Consider the following 20,407-nt stretch of genomic DNA (forward strand, 5'->3'; position numbering starts at 1 on the left):
CACAACCTAAAAGTTGAGAGTTATGTTTTATTTGGTGGGAATTCGGGGAGTTCAAGTCCGGGAGACAGTGACTCTGAGACAACTGCTGTGAGAAGGTGAGAGGAAGAGCCAGGTTCTATAGAAGTTCTGCAACAAAGGGCAGCTAGTTGGAACATCAGATTATTGTTAAAGAAAGCAGATATCCCAAGTTAAGAAAGTTTGTGCTTTTCTGTGAATGAGACAATGCAAGAGTCTCAGCTCACTGAAATAATTTCTTCTATATACATCTCAGCTATGGGATCTGTGTTTTCACATCCCAAGTTCCCCTGGGCTCACTGTAGGGAGCAAGCGAAGTCTGCTGGTATTCTTCCTGTGTTCCCTTAGAATACAGGCTCACGTTGTCAGGCTGCAACCGCTGATGGCAATGAGTCTTATTTCCTGATATGGCAGGAAATATTCCATTTCTCATATGGTTATTCTACGCGTCACTAGTTTTTCGGCATCTTCTCAGGTAGGTGTGGCTCAACAGTGCTTCTCAAACTTCCGTGTGCCAGAAGGTCACCTGGGTGCTGTTTAAAATTCAGATTTCCAGGCTCCATACTGAGAAAGTCCTAGAGGATCTCGTTTGGGCAGCGCCCAAGAGCCTTCGGATTTTCTCTGCTGCCCACAGTTGGAGTGTCCCAAAAAATGAGCGCTGAGAGATAATAGCTGTAGGGAGATCAAGCCCACCTGGGAAGGGCTGGTGGAAGAAAAAGGACAAATTTGTGAGTAAATATTCCCTAAATACCTGTTTTTCCTTGGCCCCTCTATCCTGGGCAGTTTCGGCCGGGACTACGTGAGCAAGACTAGGAGTGTGACGATGGGTGTGGTCGGCTCTGGGTTCCGGAAAATTCCTCCGGGCCGGAGGTGGGGGACGTTGCGGGGGGTAGGGGGGCAGGGCGGTCTCCCGGGGCCCTTCTCTCCGCCGCCGCTTCTCACCTCCTTTAAAAGCATCGAGACCGCTCTGCGGGTCTGTCGGAGCCCAGTCCCGAAGGCGCGCCGGGAGATGCCGGCGAGGAGCTGGGGAGGAGGTTGAGAGGGGGCGCGACCAGGCTTTTCCAGCTCCCGCCGCTCCGCGGCCGCGGGCCAGGGCGCGCGCACTGCGGGGCCGAGAGTCCGGGCGCGGTCCCGGCCTCGCCTCCTCGCGCTCCCGAGGCCGCCTCCTCCGCGCGCCGCGGGCGCTGGCCAGAGGCGGGGACTCGCCGCTGCGGAGGCCGCGAACGCGGCGGCGCTGGACGCTGCCCCGGGCGGACGGGAGCACGAGGCCGGCGGCGGCGGGAGAGCTGCCCGGGCGAGTGGGGAGCCGGGCCCCGGCAGCGCCGAGCGACCGCCGGAGCCGCGGCAGGAGGTGAGCAGGCGGCGCGCGTGCCTGGCGGCTCTCCCCCCGGTCGCCCCGGCCCCCTTCTCTCTCCTTGTCCCTCCACGGCCCCGGGCCCGCGCCCAAGGACCCCGCGCCGGGCCCCGGAAACACCCGCCCTCCCCCGGCTGGCGCCCGGCCCGCAGCCTTTTACCGGAGCGGGCACGAGGCCGGCCCCGCACCTCCCCGCGCTGGAGCCTCCTTCCCGGGGCCGCCCCGACCCGCCGGGTTCCGCCTCCCAGGCTCCGCTCCGTTGCTGAGAGTTCGGGACTGTGGAAACAGACCGGAGGAGGCCGGTCTGGGGCGATGCAGGGCCTTTCTTTTTGTTCTTAGCTGTGTCACGCGCGTCGGCACCCAGAGTCAAAAGCGAGCATCCCCGAAGTGGCGCTAGTGGCAGCGGTGCGGGCGTGATTGGCACGCGGGGAGGGCTGGCTGGCCGCGCCGCTCGTCTCTTTCCCCCTCCGCCCCGAGCCGCCGCCGCGGTGCCCACGTTGGCAGCAGTGTCGTCCTGGCAGGTGAGCTTGACACCGGGTCTTCGGTCCGCGAGCTGCCAGAGCTCTTCCGAATCCCGTCTCAGGGATGCTCCGGGTTCCTTCTGTACCTGTATTTCCCACCTTTGGCGGCGTGGAGGATCCACAAAACTTCTGTTCTCCTGTAAAAATAGTCTCCTGGGTTTACATCCTCTTTATATGTCACATCTTATTTAATATTTTAATGACTGTCTTTCGGTAAAACAAAATAGGCAAAATACCTGTTTCGATGAGCGTTCGTTTTAGCGGAATTTTAGAATCATTGCATTCGGCAAGTCGTGGTGATGCTTGAGATATCCCATTCCCGAATCTGCAAAACCAAACTTGTGTGACTTTCACGGCTTTGAGTTTCCTGGTTTGTGGTCTCCAAGGTCCAATTGCCCTAAATAATGCAAATATTGAGGGACATTCCTAGGGGCAGAGTAAAATAGTCCAGTAGCCTGATTACATATTTAACAGGTTTAGAGTGACTCTGTTTGGCTCCTGGCCCCGAGATTGACTCAAATTTGGGCAGTTTTAGTATTTCTGAATTTTTTTTGTAGCATGGGGCCTGAGAAGTTGAATCCCTTGTTGGTACTTGTGGGTCTCCTAGAGCATCCATCCATAGCTCCTCCTCCCTATGTTAGAGAAGATTAAGCTAAGGGCAGGCTACTGTGAAGAATAAGTTTATTTGTAACTAGAAACGAATAGCTTGCTAAGACTTGCGATTTTTAGGTCAGAACTCAATTTCTAAGGAGTCAGTGGTGAAAAGACATTGAATTCTTAGGATGTTTAAAGAAAACAACCCTTCAAGACATATTTTCTTCTCCTGTGAAGATGTCACCTTTTCTCCCCATTGGTTTTGCTCGAAAGTGAAAGACCAAGAATGAGAGGCAGGAATGCTGGGGGTGAGGAGTGGAGGTCAGCATTTGGGAATATTGCTGTTAGAAAATAAGGGTGCCATTTGTTTTCTAATTGCTGGTCCAGTTATTGATGGGGGAATGAAAAGATTTTGCATGTATATTGTTTTTTCCAGGGGTGGGGCTGAAACAGCAATGAGAATGGTTGACCCAGGGCCAGCTTCAGTCCATTTATGTGGCTACCTTCCTCCAGCCAGGAGGGAACTGCTGATCCTGTGAACGTTGCAGGCCAGCTTTCTGCATCCGAAGCACAAAGGATAGCCAGGCAGAGCCTGGGGAAACTGCATGTGTGGGAAGAGTTGGAAGGTGGGGTGTCTCTTTCAACTCACCATTCTGGGCAGCGAGTAGGATCCCATCACTGGCAGTGTAGTGGAAGGGAACATGAGGTAGTGGGGCCCTGCTTTTAAACAGTCCCGGAGGGGCTGTGAGGGGAGGCGGGGACTGGAGAAGAGGCCCTGTGCCTGAGGCTTTGAAAGTGAAAGTGAAGTCGCTCTGTCCTGTCCAACTCTTTGTGACTCCATGGACTGTAGCCCACCAGGCTCCTCCGTCCATGGGATTTTCCAGGCAAGAGTGCTGGAATGGATTGCCATTTCCTTCTCCAGGGGATCTTCCCGACCCAGGAATCGAACCCGGGTCTCCTGCATTGCAGGCAGATTCTTTACCATCTGAGCCACAGGGAAAAAAATAAGTTGTCTTAGAAAAGATTGATTTCTTTTTTAGTGACTTGAAATGGGAAATTGGGATAAGAAAAAGATCATTTTTCTTTTTGTTTAAAAGAAAAACTTGGTTAGCATTATTTTCTAAAACTTCACAAAAGTAGAAGGAATAGTCTTGATATGCCCTTGTGCTTAGTCGCTCGGTCTGACTCTTTGTAGCCCACCAGGCTCCTCTGTCCACTCCAAGAATACTGCAGAGGGTTGTTGTGTTCTCCTCCAGGGGATCTCCTGACGGGTAGATTCTTTGCCTGCTGCACCATGGGGGCTTTCACCTTAACAAACTGTGAGTGGCATTCCACTTGCTCCCCTAGGATGGTCTTAGAGTGTGGCTGCTTTCTAGACTTTTTCAAGTTACTGATGAAATTACATTGAAAGAGAGTCTTGGCTTGAAGTTTAAGGATTATTTCCAAAATTCCCAGAGAGCTTTTCTTTGCTTCACAAAGAAATTGTCCCCCACTTTCAGGAAAGAAAATGCACGCCCTCTCAGATTTTTACATTGTGATCTTATTCTCTTTCAAGACTGCATTAATAAAACTTCCTCTCACTAAGATTTTGATGATGAACTAGTGCGTGACAGGAAGAACACATATGTAAAAATACTGTATAATGAGATAGTTTGCTGTGGTTTCCAAGCTTTATTGCTCATTCTTGTTAGTAAAAAAAAAATAAAAATTAACATCTAAAACCAGTACAGCATAATGTCAGTTGTATCTCAATTAAGACCAGTTTTTAGTACTCCTCTGTATGTGTGTTTGTTACTTAATTATAAATTAATTAATAATTATAAATTATATAATTATATTATAAATTATAAATTAATAAATGAGCTGATGTTGTAGCTCAAGATCCAGTATACACTTAGGGCTGGATTCATTGTGGAGGTAAAACCCTCTTTCAAATACTCCTTTAATTTCGAGGGTGTTTTTTGGTTTGGATCTTGTTAGATCTGAGTATATCATCGTTGTTGTGATGTCGCTCAGATGAAGCTGACTCAGGGTGGGAAGTGCATTCTTAACCCCCGGCTTGTGTTCACCTGCGCTTGCGTTTATTACTATCTGTGCTTTTTATGGGGACCTTAAAGCTTCATATCCTCTGTGAGGGTTAGTTTCGTTTTAATTTGTGCATCTATCTCATTGTGTGCTTGCCCAGTCAAAGGATACCTCAGAGGGCTGGTGACAGGTGACCCTTGACAAAGGGACTTTGTGAGGGTGCAGTCAGTTCCTGCTTTTATTAGCACTGTTAGTATTTCATGGTAATATAATTAGTATAGTGTAACACAGTGTAAAGTAATTAGTGTACACATAATATATTTAACTTGTTGGTATAATATTTACATTACTAAACATAGTTGCTATTCTACTTTTTGGACAAAAATAAATGTAACTTCTAGGATTTTTCCCCCAGCCCAGGTGGAGCGTCTTTTATACCTTCTGGGCTGCATAAGCCCTGCTGGTAGACAGCTGTTTCTCTCACTTTAGTCTCAGGTAATTCTTTCATCTGATTCTCAGAAGAACCCTGTGAATGCAGGTATAATGGATCACACTCCCCATTTTTTTTTTTTTTTAATGAGTAAACTGAGACTTTAAAGGGTTAATACCACAGTAGTTCTTTTCAGTTAGTATTTGCTTGGTGACAAGTAAGTGCTCTCATTTAATTTCCACACTGGCTTTGGAAGACAGGGATAAGCCTTTACAGGGGAGCCCAGGAGGCTGGGAGGAGATGAGGAACCACCGCGTCGCCAGCTCAGAAATGGGCTGCCGTGTGTTTCCTCTCAGTTTTCTGCCCAGGCTCAAGACAGGAACCTGGGTTTTCTTAGTGCCCCCAGTGGTGGGGGCCAGCACAGAAGAGAGCTGGGAATGTATTTGAATGAGTTCAGTTTGTTTTTCTGCTTCAGAATGCATACATATGGTATCATTGTTTTGTTTTAGAGGAAGCTGTAAAATACTGTGATTTCATCTGGGAATGCTAGAAATATAACTTCAAAACTTGCTAATGTTACCATTGTATATCTTCCTAACATCTTAATTTTTTATTGTTACTGTTTGGCTTTTGCATTAAAGATAGGCTCCTTGAGGGAAAAAAAGATGATATAAAGCAAAAAATGAAGTCTTTCTGTTCCTCTCTACCTCCTCCTCTCTTGCTCCAACTTGTAAATATCTTTCCTTATAAGCACTTGCTGTATATTTTCTATTATAGAGAAATGTAAAATGGCAACCCACTCCAGTACTCTTACCTAGAAAATTCCATGGATGGAGGAGCCTGGTGGGCTACAGTCCATGGGGTCACAAAGAGTCAGACACGACTGAGCAACTTCATGACGATTGATTTATTGAGTATATTTTTAAAAATTTTCAACAAAAATGGGATATGAACATTACTATTTTACAACTTTTTTCATGTAACAGTTTATGTTTTGATCATCTGTTGCTCCATAACAGATCAGTTGCAAGCTTAAAACCATTGTTTAGTTATTGCTTCTGGTTCTGTGAGTTGACTGGACTGCAGTCTTCTGAGGCTCAGCTGGGCTGGAATTTCAAGATGGCTCATTTGCTATTACTAGTTTTTAAAAGAATTGCCTTGGTGAATTCTTGGACAAAATTTTAATATACTAATGATTTTAGAAAAAAATTTTTTTCTAAGCTATTTCTCTGATTTCAGTGCTGCCAGAACTGGAGGGTCTACCCCATCAAAATGCTCTCCATCATTTATATCTATGCAGCAGGTAGATGATACCTTATCTTTCCTCTCTGTTTTCTATATCAGTGAGGGAGGGTCCTGTAGAAGCCATGTTGCTCTGGAAATAGTGATCACTTCATTCTGACTGGGGCTTCCTTGGTGGCTCAGACAGTAAAAAATCTGCCTGCAATGTAGGAGATCCAAGTTCTATTCCTGGGTTGGGAAGATCTCCCCTGGAGGAGGAAATGGCAACCCACTCCAGTATTCTTGCCTGGAGAATCCTGTGGACAGAAGGGCCTGGTGGACTGTAGCCAAAAGCCAAGGAAGTTTGGGGAATCCAAACTCAACCTTTAAACAGTACGGAAATGTTTAAACAGTATAGAAATGTTTCCCCAAAGATAAATAACGCACCCTTTCCAACATGCCTTTCTGCTTCTTAAAAATAATTGAGTGTGACCAGATCAAGAGGCACTTGTGAGACCTGTCCAGTGAGCTCTGGAGAGCACAGTTCTCAATCTTGACCTGTATCAGCATCACCTGGAGAACTTGATAATCATGTGATGCTGATGCTGCTGGTCCAGGGACCATACTTTAAGAACTGTTGAACTACAGCAAGTGTTGGCAAATGTTTTCTGTGAAGAGTCAGGTGGTATTTTAGGTTCTGCAAGCCCAGTGGGTTGTGTCACAGCTACACAATTCTCATAGCCTGACAGTCATGACAATATGTAAATGAATGGTCATGGCTGTGTCCCAACAGACCTTTATTTATGTCAATGAAATTTTAATTCCATGTACTTCTAGTGTCATGAAATTTTATTCTTTTTTTTTTTTTTTCAATTAAAAAGCTTGAAACCTGAGCTTTTAGACAGTGTACAAAGACAGGTGGCTGGCAGGATTCTGCCCTGAAGCTGCAGCTTGCCGACTCCCAAACAAGAGGAGGAATTTGGGAACACTTGCTATCGTGTAGCTGTGGCGTCCACAGGGGAGTTGGCCCTTCTGCAGAAAGTCAAGTGCTGGAAGAAACACAATGGAATTGTTTCTCATTCATTTCCACTCATCCGTCTCACTCTTTGGTATTTTCACTCCATAGCACTAAATATACACATGAATTTTGACATTTTTTCTTTTTAAAACATTTTATTGAGCATAATTGACATCACATATTAGTTTCAGGTATACAGCGTAAAGATCATTATTTGTATACTTTGCAAAATGCTCGCCACAATAAATCTATTATAAATCTAATAATTTGCACATAGTTACAATTTTTTTTTCTTGTGATGAATTTTTAAGATCTGCTCTCTTACAACTTTATGATATGTGATATGGTATTATTGTAGTTACCATGCTGTTAAAGGTTTTTCTTTCTAAACTGTTAGGTTCTAGAATTGGGGGAAAATTGAGGGTTGGGAAAGTGGGAGTAGGAGAATTGTATACTTCCTAGTAAGTTTTTAAAAGAATTTAAGAATTTAAAAGGAGAATTCAGTGGACTTGTCATTTAACCCTAATAGTTTAAACAGGAGTTTACAGACTTCCCCAGAGGGGCCAGATAATAATACATCTAACTGCTTCAGTCTTCATTCTAACCCTTTGAGTAAATCCTCGTGTTGATTGTTCAACTCTGCCTGGTAGGCAGAAAGCAGCTGTGGGCAGTACTTCAAGGGCTGGGCGTGGCTGTGTTCACCAAAACCTTATTTACACAATGGGCTGCTAATGGCTCTAGGCCTCAGTATGCTCACTCCTGCCTTGGAGACATTCTTGGGGTGGGGTGGAGTATCTTTGAACCCTCCAAAAAAATGTTGGTGACCAATTCCTGAGACCTCAGCGCTAAGTGGGACATCCTGCGATCTGTTTGCTCACTGAGGTGGCTTCCGAACTCCATTCAGGTCACTTCCGGCTGCGTTGAGGGCACTTCCGGCTCAGGCCCTCCGCCCACCTGGTAAGGCCATTTCTTCTGAGAAGGAATAAAGGTACAGCTCCCATATTGTTTGGAGAAGCTGAGTTGTTCCTGCAGTGATGACATTGGTTAAACAAGTCAATCTGATTTGATTGCTTGTGTATTTGCTTATTGATTAAAAACCTCTATGTGAAAATGAGGAAATGGAAAGATTATTTAACTAGGAAGTTCAAAGGGCTCATGTATTTAACCAGTTGCCCATTTTCTTATGCTTTTTCTTAAAACAAAAAAAGTCTCTGTTCTCTTGTAAAAATTTTTGCTTAAAAGGCAACAATAATTTTAACCAGTAGATTGAATTGCCTAAATTAACTAAGCCAGTCATTTTTTAAAAAATGACTCTTCCAACTTGCCAAGAAACATTTAATGCAGATACACCTGGAATTTCACAGCGTTTAGTTGATTTTAGTTCAGTTCAGTTCAGTCGCTCAGTCGTGTCCTATTTAGGTTAATCTTTTTCAGCATGTCAAGTAACTATAATCAAATATAAGACAAAACACATTGTGAAGCCTAAATTATGACTGTTAATCTGTCTGACATAGACTGTCTCCGACCCACTTCCATCACCGCCAGTCTGTGTAATTTCCAAAGTGGAGGAGAGTAGAGTGTTTGAAACATTTGACAACCCTGCCTTTGAGTGCCTGCCCTTAGTCTTCATCAGGCTTTGGCATTTTCCCGGCCATGACTCCCTTCATCTTGGGCAGCAGTGTTTCTGCAATCCTGGAAGTCCTGGGTGAGGCACGTTACAGGACGAAGGGTCACTGTTGGCCCTTTCTCCATCATGGTCATCTGCTTACCTGGGCAGCCCTCTGTCCATTGGGAGCCCAGGGCTCTCCTTATTGCGCCCTCTGGGCGGCTGCACACCGACTGACCTGCCAAGTGCTGGGTCAGGTGAGGGGCCTCTGAGACTGTACTCAGCTTCCTGGAACCTCTCTCTTGCATACTAGGGTCCTAGTCTAGGATGTCTGCTGCTGCAGCAGCATCTGTGAGTCAGCCCAGTGATGGCAGTGACTGCTGCTTCAGTGGAGAGCAGAGTTGACGGAGGAGCTGGTTCCTATAAAGTAGAACAACTGAGGAGAGAAGATGTTCATCACCTTTTTCTTATAAAGTGCAGAAAAGGCCAGATCTGGAAATGATTTGTTATTCATCTTTCCATCTCTGTTAATGATTAGTGTTAGTTGCTCAGTCATGTCTGACTCTTTGCAACCGCATGGATGGTAGCCCCCCAGGCTCTTCTGTCCATGAGATTCTCCAGGCAAGAATACTGGAGTGGGGGTGCCATTCCCTTCTCCAGAGGATCTTCCTGACTCAGGGATCAAACCCAGGTCTCCCGCATTATAGGCAGATTCTTCACTGTCTGTGTCACCAGGGAAGCCTCTAATATGAGAGTCAGCATTCCCTGAGCCATTGAAACTATGTGTCAATTGTGGTTCCAGGCACTTCTCTTATCTTTTCTGGTCTATATTCCTCATTTAAGCCCTCTGAGGAAGACAGTCCAGGGTTCTGTGGTGCTTAAGAGGTGGAGCCAAGTCTGACTCTGGCCACTGGGTTCTGAGTTTGTTCTCTTAATGCTGCCCTGGCTTCCTGTTGGTAGCACGGCAACCTGTTCTGTCGCAGCTGTTCACTAAACTTTTTGACTGGCTAAAGGAAGCAGAATGTTAAATGATTATCTGTAACTTCCTTGAAGTGAGAATTGAGTTACGTTGTTTTCAAACTTACAGTACACCATCCTGACTCACATCTGCAGGTATAACAAAAGATGAAATGAGGATCCCATCTAAAAGTGTATTGTTAAGGGTTTAAGCATTTGACAAAGATGGCCTTTCAGAGAACTGAGTTATAGATTATTGCATAAGAGAGTGCTAGAGAACTGGCTGGCCATTCCAAAAAAAAGAAAGTTTTCTTTGTATTTCCTTACTTCTTAGGTCAAAAAAATTCCAAATGGATGAAATATTTAAATATAAATATGAAACCCATAGGTATGTTGAGAGGAGATATGGGTAAGTGTATATCTAAACTTAGAGTAGGAAATGTCTTTCAAAATACAAGCAAAATCTAGAAACAATGAAAGAGTGATGAGATTAGATTATTTTGAAAACACCAACAGTAGCCAAAAATTACAGGCAAAAGATTTCATAGAGAAAGGAGGAGTTGGCCTACTTGTTGGTAGTTTAAGAAATGTCCCAGGTTATTTTGATGCCTTTTGAGAGTTAAGAGCAGCTGGAATAGAAGAAACAGCCAGTGGAGTAGGAAGAGGAAGACTTTTAATTTTGTACTTCACTGTGTGTGATTTTTCTCCCCAATTGTATTAGTAATCTTATATATTTTTAAAGAAAGACTGTTTCATGAACAAAACATGATAAAGCAGTGGAGACACATTTTCAGCAGATACATAGAATTTTACGGAACTTCAGTATTTCTGAGCATCACTCTCTGTTAGTACTTACAGTGCTAGCTGATAGCAACTGACAGTTAAATTTAAAACTTTTTTTCCTCTTTTGTCCCAAGAGACCAGAAGCTGGTGAAGAAGGCACCAGTCAGTGGAGGCTGGACTCAGCCCTCAGTTCTATGCTTGGGAATTCTGGGGGTGCTTTGTTTTAGGTGATTTCCACTAGATTGCTGTTACATCCCCTTCTCAGCTCCCACACCAGTACCTACCGAGAGAGGATGTCTTCCAGGGACACAACTCAGCTACAGGTACCACTGGGGGAGAGCTGGCTCTCAACTCTCCTGTGTCCTCACCTGCAGGAACTTCACCTCAAAGCTGAGTCCCTGGTGGTGTCTCTTCCCCTCCTCCCCCGTTTCCTTCTCCCCTTCCGCCCTCACCTCCTCCTCCCCGTCCTCCATTGCTGGCCTCACCTGGCATAAAAGCATATCTGTTGTGAGGGAGACCGTTTATTACATGTACTGTGTGCATTGCCTTCCTTCTGATAAGGTCCTGTTGATCGGGCTCAGCGAGAGCCATTTGGAACAGTTCACTAACCTTACCCTTGCTGGAGCAAGGCTGGGATCCAGCCAGACTGGGATTGAAGCCCAGGAACAAAAACATGGCTCCTTCCTGTCAGCTGTATTTCTGCTTCTTTCAAGAAGTTTGATGCTCCCTGCAGCCCTTGAAGTCCCCTGACTTGAGTGTGCTGCACAGATACGGGCTCAGAAGGGAGAGAACAGTGTTCAAAGGAAGCTGGGCCAATGCCTCTTTCTGAGGCAGTTGGGGGCACTTCTGGTCCTGGCTTCACATGCTTCCAGGAGGCTTTCCTGCTTGGCTCAGGGAATATCGTAATTGGGTGTCACTGACGATTTTATCAAAGGATAGAAAACCCTCCCCTTGGTAGGAATCAGATCAAAAAGACTTCTTTGGGGAATAATGAGAAATGGAGTCTTTCTTTCATTTTTAAAAGATTTTTTGATGTGGACTATTTTCAAAGTCTTTTGCTTCTCTTCCATGTCTTGGTTTTTTTGGTGGTCAGGCATGTGAGATCCTAGCTCCCTGACCAGGGATTGAACCTTCACCCTTTGCATTGGAAGGTGAAGTCCTACCCATTGGACAACCAGGCAAGTCCCTGGAGTCATTCTAGTTATTCTAATGTGATGTAGAAGCACTAATAATTGCTATTACTGCTTACAGAGTTGGTGATTTCTCAGATTGTATTGGGAAGTAGAAACTATAGTTATCCCCATTTTTTCAGATGGGAAAACTGAGGCATAAGAGAAATTATTACCTGCCCGCGGTGTTGAGCTGGTGTGTGATGGGTTTCTATGACAGTGCCCACTCCCACAGGCCTGTCCCAGGGGTCTAGCCACACTACCCAGGGCACACATCACCTGCTCCGGGTGTGCTTTGTACAGCCCTCTCTGCCAACAGCTCCGTGTTTCAAGGAGAAAACACCAGCCTGTGCTTCAGAGCAGGCCACCTTCCTGTTGCTTGTGATGATGGATGTGGCATGTCTAAGGCATGGCAGTCCTGGTACTGAGGCCTGTGTGTCTGTTCTTATTCGGCAGGTTCTCAACCCGGCCCTTGAGATGATGGGACTGGGAAACGGACGTCGGAGCATGAAGTCACCACCGCTCGTGCTGGCTGCCTTGGTGGCCTGTATCATTGTCCTGGGCTTCAACTACTGGATCGCCAGCTCCCGGAGCGTGGATCTCCAGGTGTTCTCTTGGTCCTGTTTGTGTGGATGTCACAGAGTATTTAGAGCTGCTGGGTGCTGGATTCTGAGGAGTTCGTGGTTTTTCAGCACCTAAGGCTTTGTGCACAGTAATGCATGTTCTGCAGGGCCCAACACCAAGCCTCAGGCCTTGGCTCCACACCAGCCCTGCTCTTGGGTGGGAGAGGACCCCCTTGTGACTTCTTAGGCTTGCTGCCAGGACATGCCTGTCTGCCCTTCCTGTAAGTGAACAATTTTTAGTCAGGCCTTTGGGGCTGGTTCTGGGAAAACAGCTTAAGTACCCTGCCCATAGCCCACTCTGGTCCTCCAGTCCACATCCAGTACCTGAGTGGTGTGGGCATTGTATTTGGAGAGTGGGTGTGAGAAATATGTTTAGAGGTACCAGTCTTCACCAGCATCATTTACTGATAGTAATAACTTTATCTTTCCTATTCATTGCCACCTGTCATGGGCCAGCAGTACTGAGCGACGGCCAGGACTCTCCTTGACCATAGTTTAGTCAGGCTTTGAGGAGCCCCCTTCTTGACAAGGCCTCAGTCCGGGCCCCCATCCTGCTTTTGGCCTACCCAGCCCAGGCTCAGCAGAGAATCCTGCTAACTCATTCCCCCACCCCTGATGCCCAAGCAAGCTCCTCATGCATTATCTTTGATGGGCTTGCCTTTAGCAAGACTTCCCCTACCCTCTTAATACTTTACCAGCCCCTTCTCTCTGCTCTTTGGCTATAAATCCTCAGCTGTCTCTGCAGTACTCAGAATTGAGAACAGTTTCTCTCTCAACTGCAATAGTCATGACCCCTGTTGCAGCAGCCTTGAATCAAGTTTTCCGTATTATTTTAACAGGTATCAGAATAATGTTTCTTTAAGGGTACATTGCATACATTACCTTCTTTTGTACTCTGGCAGTTTAGGATCTTGTTCCCCACCCCATTTCACAGAGAAAGGATGAGGGGAACTGGGACTCCAGCCCAGTCTTTCTGGTGGCAGGGCTTGAGTCCTCAGGAAACCCATCCCTTAGGAGTGTTTCTGAACTCCTCTTGGTGCTTGCCCCACACAGTTGTAGTGCTTTTGTCTGAGTTTCCCCTGGACCCCTGTTTTCTGGGCAGATGGGGTTTTGTTGTCCACAGAACTCAATCTGTTTCAGAAATTGTGTCTTATAAAGAGCATTTAAGTGCTGTGTTAGTGAGGAAAAGGAACTAAATATTTGAGCGCCAGCTCACACCAGGTAAAGCATAAAGCATTTTATGTACAGGCAGACCTTGGCCATATCACAGATTCAGTTCCAGACTGCTACAATAAAGCAAGTAGTGCAATAAACAAGTCATTTGAGTTTTTGTTTTATCAGTGCATAAAAGGTTATATTTATGCTATACTGTACTCTATTAAGTGTTCAGTAGTGTTATATCTAAAAAAAAAAGGTACATACCTTAACTTAAAAATAGTGCTAAAAAATGCTGATCATCTAAGCATTCAGGGAACCTTAGTAACTTCAAAGATCATGATCTCAGGTCATCACAACAAATATACTAATATGAAAATTTGAAATATTATGAGAATTACCAAAATGTGATACAGAGATATGGAGTGAGCAAATGCTGTTGGAAAAAATGGTGCTGACGCACTTGCTCCTTGCAGGATTTCCACATACCTTCAATTTTTAAAAAATACGATACCTGTGAAGCTCAATAAAATGAGGTGTGCCTATACCTGCCTCAGTCAAGCCTGGCAAAGTCCCTGTGAGGGGTGTGATGGTGTTTCCATGGAGACGCACAGTAGACACACAGATGCTCAGAGAAGTGAATAGCCTCTAGAATAGCCTGTGGGAGCATCTACACCACTCACCTAGAAGATCAAGCCCTGGGGACACACCATGTGTGAATGGACACAGTGTGAACACATTTGACCCCGGCTGGAGGCTGTGGTGTGGTCTTGCGGAGGGAACGTGGTGGTCTGGTTTGAGGATAGCTTCACATGGTCCTTATGCTGCGGTATCCTTGCAGACACGGATTGTGGAGCTGGAAGGCAGGGTCCGCAGGGCGGCTGCGGAACGAGGGGCCGTGGAGATGAAGAAGAATGAGTTCCAGGGGGAGCTGGAAAAGCAGCGGGAGCAGCTGGACAAAATCCAGTCCAGCCACAACTTTCAGATGGAGAGCGTCAACAAGTTGTACCAGGACGAAAAGGCAAGACCCGCTTGACTTTCCTCTTAATTCTGTTCTAAATGCCATTTATACCCTGTTGAACTCTCCTGAATGGGAGGATAAGCAGCTGTGTGTTTATGTGGGTTGTTGTTTAGTCACTTAGTCACGTCTGACTCTTGGTGACCCCATGGACTGTAGCCTGCCAGGCTCCTCTGTCCATGAGATTTACCAGGCAAGAATACTGCTGTGAGTTGCCAATTCCTTCTCCAGGGGATCTTCCTGACCCAGGGATGGAACCCAGGTCTCCTGCATTGGCAGGCGGGTTCTTTACCACTGAGTCACCAGGGAAGCCCTCGGAAGGAGTGAATTCTATTGACTGGGGTGGAGAGGGGTCACCAATGAGAAGTGAAATTAAGTAGAGTGTTCAAGGATGAGCTGGAATTGGAAACACGGAACAGACGGGAAGGGCAAAAAAACTGCATGTGAAAGAAGATGGCTGTTCAGATGTGGAATGAGCCTCTTGCTCAAGCTTTGGGCGTTTCCCCATCTTGCCAGGAGTCCCTGGGTGAGCTTGTTGGAAAACCTTTTGAAGTGGTGATAAAAGGGAGAAATGCCAAAGAAGTGTCTAAGCATCAGGTTCATCCTCCTGTTAACCTTGTTTTCTTACTTTCTACAAATTTGCGTTCGGTGCCTCCTCTGTGCCAGGTGTGAGCTGGATGCTTGTATCTCACAAAGGGGTAGCATTGTGACCGTGAGGATCCCACATGGAGAGGAGAGGCAGACCTCCTACTAAATACGCACAGAGAAAGCAGGGGACCCGAAAGTGCTGGGTTTTATGCTTAAAAAATACTAGATCTTGCACAGATTTTAGAAGGGACTTCTGCTAATGAGAGCAGCTTTGTGTGTCTTGCTTTTTCTGGCTTGCTAGGGACTGTGTGACTCCACTTTCCTGTTTATTAAACTGTGTAATGGTATGAGTTACTAATATCTTCTTTTCTAAAGTGCATCAGACTCATGACCATTTATTTCCTTGAAGACTTGGCTACTAGTTTCTACTAAAATCAAGTCCGCTTTCAAGATAATGCATCTCAAAATATGACTGCCTTCCAGTAAATCAAGCATTTCACAGAGAGAGGCACATGGATTAGCATGAGCCAAATCTATATAAAGTCCTGCTAGTTACCAGATAATGAATCATTTCTAGACAGGGCCTCAGACTTTTCCTATGTGACTGGTTTGAAGGGTGAGAAATACTTTTTAAAAAAAAATCTGAAGAGTACGTTCTCATAGTCACAAATGTCTGTTTCTTTGACTTGTTCCAGTTTTTATGCTGTTGGAGGAAGGTTCTGCCTCATTTTTCTCATATGTGGGTGACATTGTGTGTGCTCCCGAAATCCTCTTCAGCTGCGTAGAATAGGACCTTGCTATTTCTCACATGCTTAACCTCTTGAAGTACATTTTGGGAGGAAATAGGGTTTATTCTTAAGGGATGAAGTTGGCAGAAGCTCCACATGGGATTTTTCAGGGTGTGTGGAGTGGTCTCTGATAGCCAGGCCTCTGCTGGGGTAGGAAGGAGACGTGTTGATGGGCCCTGGCGAGTGTTGTACTGGGAAAGGGGACCCGGCAGAGACCAACATTTTGCCCCATCAGGTCTGGACTGCACCAGGTGAGGTGGGAAGGACCGTGCTGCTTTAGTGGTTTGTCAGTTCTGACCAAACCAGCCAGAGCAAGGTTTCCCTTCTACAGGGAGGGAGGAAAAAGAATGTTTTGTGTGTCTCTCTGCCTGCCTCTCCACCCCTGTGTGTATCTGTTACTACCTGAAAATCTGACTTTTTTTTCCTTAGGAAGAATTACCTTTTACTCTGAGCCTCTGGCCTTTATATATATATATATTTTTTTTTTTTTTTTTTCTTTTTGAACATTCTTTAGCATTGCCCTTCTTTGGGATTGGAACGAAAACTGACCTTTTCCAGTCCTGTGGCCACTGCTGAGTCTTCCAAATTTGCTGGCATATTGAGTGCAGCACTTTCATACAATGGCATCTTTTAGGATTTTAAAAACTCAGTTGGAATTCTGTGACCTCTACTAGCTTTATTGATAGCAATGCTTCCTAAGGTCCACACTCTAGTATGTCTAGCTGTAGGTGAGTGACCTCACCATTGTGGTTATCTGGGTCCTTAAGACTTTTTTTTGTATAGTTCTTCTGTGTATTCTTGCCACTTCTTACTCTCTTCTGCTTTTGTTAGATCCTTACTGTTTCTGCCTTTTATTGTGCACATCCTTGTATGACATGTTTCCTTGATATCGCTGTTTTTTTTTTTAAGAAATCTCTGGTCTTTCCATTCTGTTGATTTCCTCTATTCATTGTTCATTTAAGAAGGCCTTCTTATCTCTCCTTGCTGTTCTCTGAAACTCTGTATTCAGTTGGGTATATCTTTGCCTTTCTCCCTTGCTTCTCACTTGTCTTCTTTCCTCAGCTATTTGTAAAGCCTCCTTAGACAACCACTTTGCCTTCTTGCTTTTCTTTTCCTTTGGGATGATTTTGGTCACGACCTCCTGTACAGTGTTAACAAACTTCCATCCATAGTTCCTCAAGCACTCTGTCTACCAGATCTAATACCTTGGATCAATTTGTCATTTACATTGTATAATTATAAAGAATTTGCTTTAGGTCATACCTGAAAGGTCTAGTGGCTTTCCCTTCTTTGTTCAATTTAAGTCTGAACTTTGCAATAAGGAGCTCATGATATGAGCCACAGTCAGCTCCAGGTCTTGTTTTTGCTTACTTTATAGAGCTTCTCCATCTTTGGCTGCAAAGAATATAATCAATCTGATTTTGGTGATATCCACGTGTAGTGTCATCTCTTTTGTTGTTGAAAGAGCATGTTTGCTATGACCAGTATGTTCTCTTGGCAAAACTCTGTTAGTCTTTGCCCTGCTTCATTTTGTATTCCATGCCAAACTTGCTTGTTATTCCAGGTATCTCTTCTATTTTTGCATTCCAATCTCCTGTGATGAAAGGGACATGTTTTTTGTGTGTGTGTGTGTTAGTTCCAAGAGGTCTTGTAGGTCTTCATGGAAGCAGTCAGCTTCAGCTTCTTTTGCATTAATGGTTGGGGCATAGATTTGGATTACTGTGATGTTGAATGGTTTGCTTTGGAAATGAACTGAGATCATTCTGTCATTTTTGAGATTGTACTCAAGTACTGCATTTCAGACTCTTTTATTGATTATGAGGGCTACTCCATTTCTTCTAAGGGATTCTTACCCACACTCATAGATAATAATGGTCAATTGAATTACATTCGCCTGTTCCCATCCATTTTAGTTCACTGATCCGTAAGATGTCAATGTTCACTCTTGCTGTCTCTTGCTTGACCATGTCCAATTTACCTTGTTTCATGGACCTAACATTCCAGGTTCCTATGCAGTGTTGTTCTTTACAGCTTCAGTCTTGACTTTCACCCCCAGACACATCCACAACTGAATATCATTTCCACTTTGGCCCAGCCACTTCATTCTTTCTGGAGCTATCAGCAGTTGCTCTCCACTCTGCCCCAGTAGCATACTGGATACCTTCTGACCTGGGGGGCTCATCTTCCGGTGTCTTATCTTTTTGCCTTCTCATACTATTCATGGAGTTCTTGAAACAGGAACGCTGGAGTGGTTTGCCATTCCCTCCTCCAGTGGACCACGTTTTGTCAGAACTCTCCACTGTAGCCTGTCCATCTTGGTGGCCCTGCATGGCGTGGTTCATGGCTTCATTGAGTTATGCAAGTGCCTTCAGTGTGACATGGCTGTGATCCATGAAGGGGCTACTGGTATATAGATCTAGTTCATCCATTATCACCACTGTGCCCTATTTCTTTGTATAAATGTACCACAGCTTACCTACCCTCTGCACTGGGCCCATTGGTTGTTTCTAGTGTTGGCTGTTGCAGAGAACTAGCTGCTTCTGCAGGGCTCCCTTGACACGTGTGAGTTTCTCTAAGCTTGCAGTACGTTTCTGACTACAGTTTGGGGCCCCATTAATGAGCTGGGAGTAATAATTAGCTGGTTATGACCCACATAAAAATTTTTAAAATATTAGAGTATTATTATATTGTTTTATATTCTTTGGTGAAACCATTGTGTCAGTGTATATATTAAAGATAATACATATGTGAATGTTTGCACTGTATCAAATTTGTCATTGTGAGTCAAAAGAGTTTTAGAGGTAAACTTAAAAGCTGAATTGCTGGATGGTGTTATTACATTTTTATTATGTTTCCACCTTGCTCACCGGTGTGGTCCTGTTACTTTTTCCTTCTGTGCTTTCCTGGCTTGTTCCATTTTCATGAGCCATAGGCTATTGGAAGCAGGGAGAAGCCTGGGTCAGTGAAGTGTGCCCATTCCCAGGGCTGCGGCTGGTCAGTCAGGTTCTCTGCCTTGATGATTTGAACCAAATCCCACCGACTCTGATTGGTTGATAGTAAATACTTCCAATGAGACTTCAGCTGATCCTTTGAGATTGGATTGTTGTTTTCATTTTCTTTCCGTTCTGCATTCCTGTTGCGTGAATAGGTGTGGTTAATTCAGTTTGATTGCACAAATGCAATTACCCAAGTTCATGAGTATTTATATAACTGGGTAGAAGCTCATTTCCTGAGTTGTATATTATTAGTAGGAATATTCAGCTTTGTTTTAAAACAAGAAATGATTGTATATGTCAGCCTGCAGTAACTTTCAAAGAAGTTGTCTTTTTTTTATTATCAAAATATTTTTATTATAGACAATTAGGTTTCCCTGGTGGCTTAGCAGTGAAGAACCTGCCTGCAGTGCAGGAGACCAGGGTTCAATCCCTGGGTTGGGAATTATGAAAATATAAAAATTATGAAAATATAAAAAATATTTAAAAAGACAATTATGAAAATATAAAAATAAAAATCACCTGTAATTCCATCATTTGGCAATTAACCACTGAGAACCTTTAAAAAAATACTACACTTTCAGTTCAGTTCAGTTCAGTAGCTCAGTTGTGTCCGACTTTTTGCGACCCCATGGACTACAGCATGCCAAGCCTCCCTGTCCATCACCAACTCCTGGAGCCTACTCAGACTCATGTCCATTGAGTTGATGATGCCATCCAACTATCTCATCCTCTGTTATCCCTTCTCTTTCTGCCTTCATTCTTTATCAGCATAGGGTCTCTTCACATGAGTCAGTTCTTCACATCAGGTGGCCAAGTATTGGAGTTTCAGCTTCAACATCAGTCCTTCCAATGAATATTCAAAACTGATTTCCTTTAGGATGGACTGGTTGGATTTCCTTACAGTCCTAGGGGATCTCAAGAGTCTTCTCCAACACCACAGTTCAAAAGCATCGATTCTTTGGCACTCAGCCTTCTTTATAGTCCAGCTCTCACATCCATATATGACTACTGGAAAAACCACAGCCTTGACTAGATGGACCTTTGTTGGCAAAATAATGTCTCTGCTTTTTAACATGCTGTCTAGGTTGGTCATAACTTTTCTTCCAAGGAGTATCTTTTTATTTCTTGGCTGCAGTCACCATCTGCAATGATTTTGAAGCCCCCCAAAATAAAGTTTGTCACCATTTCCACTGTTTCCCCATCTATTTGTAACATTTATAAATTATGATTGTGTTCAAAATTTATTAATGTAATGTGCCATGAAAATTGTAGATAAGGTGGCCTCTTTAAACGGTGAATGTGTTTGAACACTCCTAGTTTTTGCACACAGTTTAAAGGGATGCAGGAACTCTTGGCTTACTCTGCCTTGTTATCTTAGGGATGTTGAGGTGACCTTCCCCTAGGAAGGAAGGCAGGGGTGTACTTCTAGAAAAGAGGATTCTTCATAAATACTTGCTGAAGGGACCTTTGTAGAATGCTTGACATCTGATTGGCATAAGGGACCATGTTTTGAAGATCTGTTTTTGAGTCAGGTGAACATGATTAT

At 44.6% G+C, this 20,407-nt stretch overlaps 1 protein-coding gene across 3 annotated transcripts in view; it reads left to right on the forward strand.

Moving 5' to 3' along the window:
- The first annotated feature begins 488 nt into the window (after positions 1-488).
- Positions 489-20,407, forward strand: part of GOLM1 (golgi membrane protein 1) — a 57,492-nt gene continuing 37,573 nt past the window's right edge. Inside the window, exons 1-3 of one of the 3 annotated variants that reach the window (XM_069575800.1) lie at positions 489-743; positions 12,150-12,299; positions 14,313-14,492. In XM_069575800.1, coding sequence (XP_069431901.1) covers positions 12,171-12,299; positions 14,313-14,492 — 309 coding nt within the window. In that variant the 5' untranslated portion in view covers positions 489-743; positions 12,150-12,170. Of the gene's footprint in view, positions 744-857; positions 1,891-12,149; positions 12,300-14,312; positions 14,493-20,407 lie in introns of those variants that run through there. The other 2 variants (XM_069575799.1, XM_069575798.1) reach the window with 2 other exon arrangements.

The sequence above is a fragment of the Ovis canadensis genome, chromosome 2, assembly GCF_042477335.2.
Source record: "Ovis canadensis isolate MfBH-ARS-UI-01 breed Bighorn chromosome 2, ARS-UI_OviCan_v2, whole genome shotgun sequence".
In the NCBI taxonomy this organism is placed as follows: Eukaryota; Metazoa; Chordata; class Mammalia; order Artiodactyla; family Bovidae; genus Ovis; species Ovis canadensis.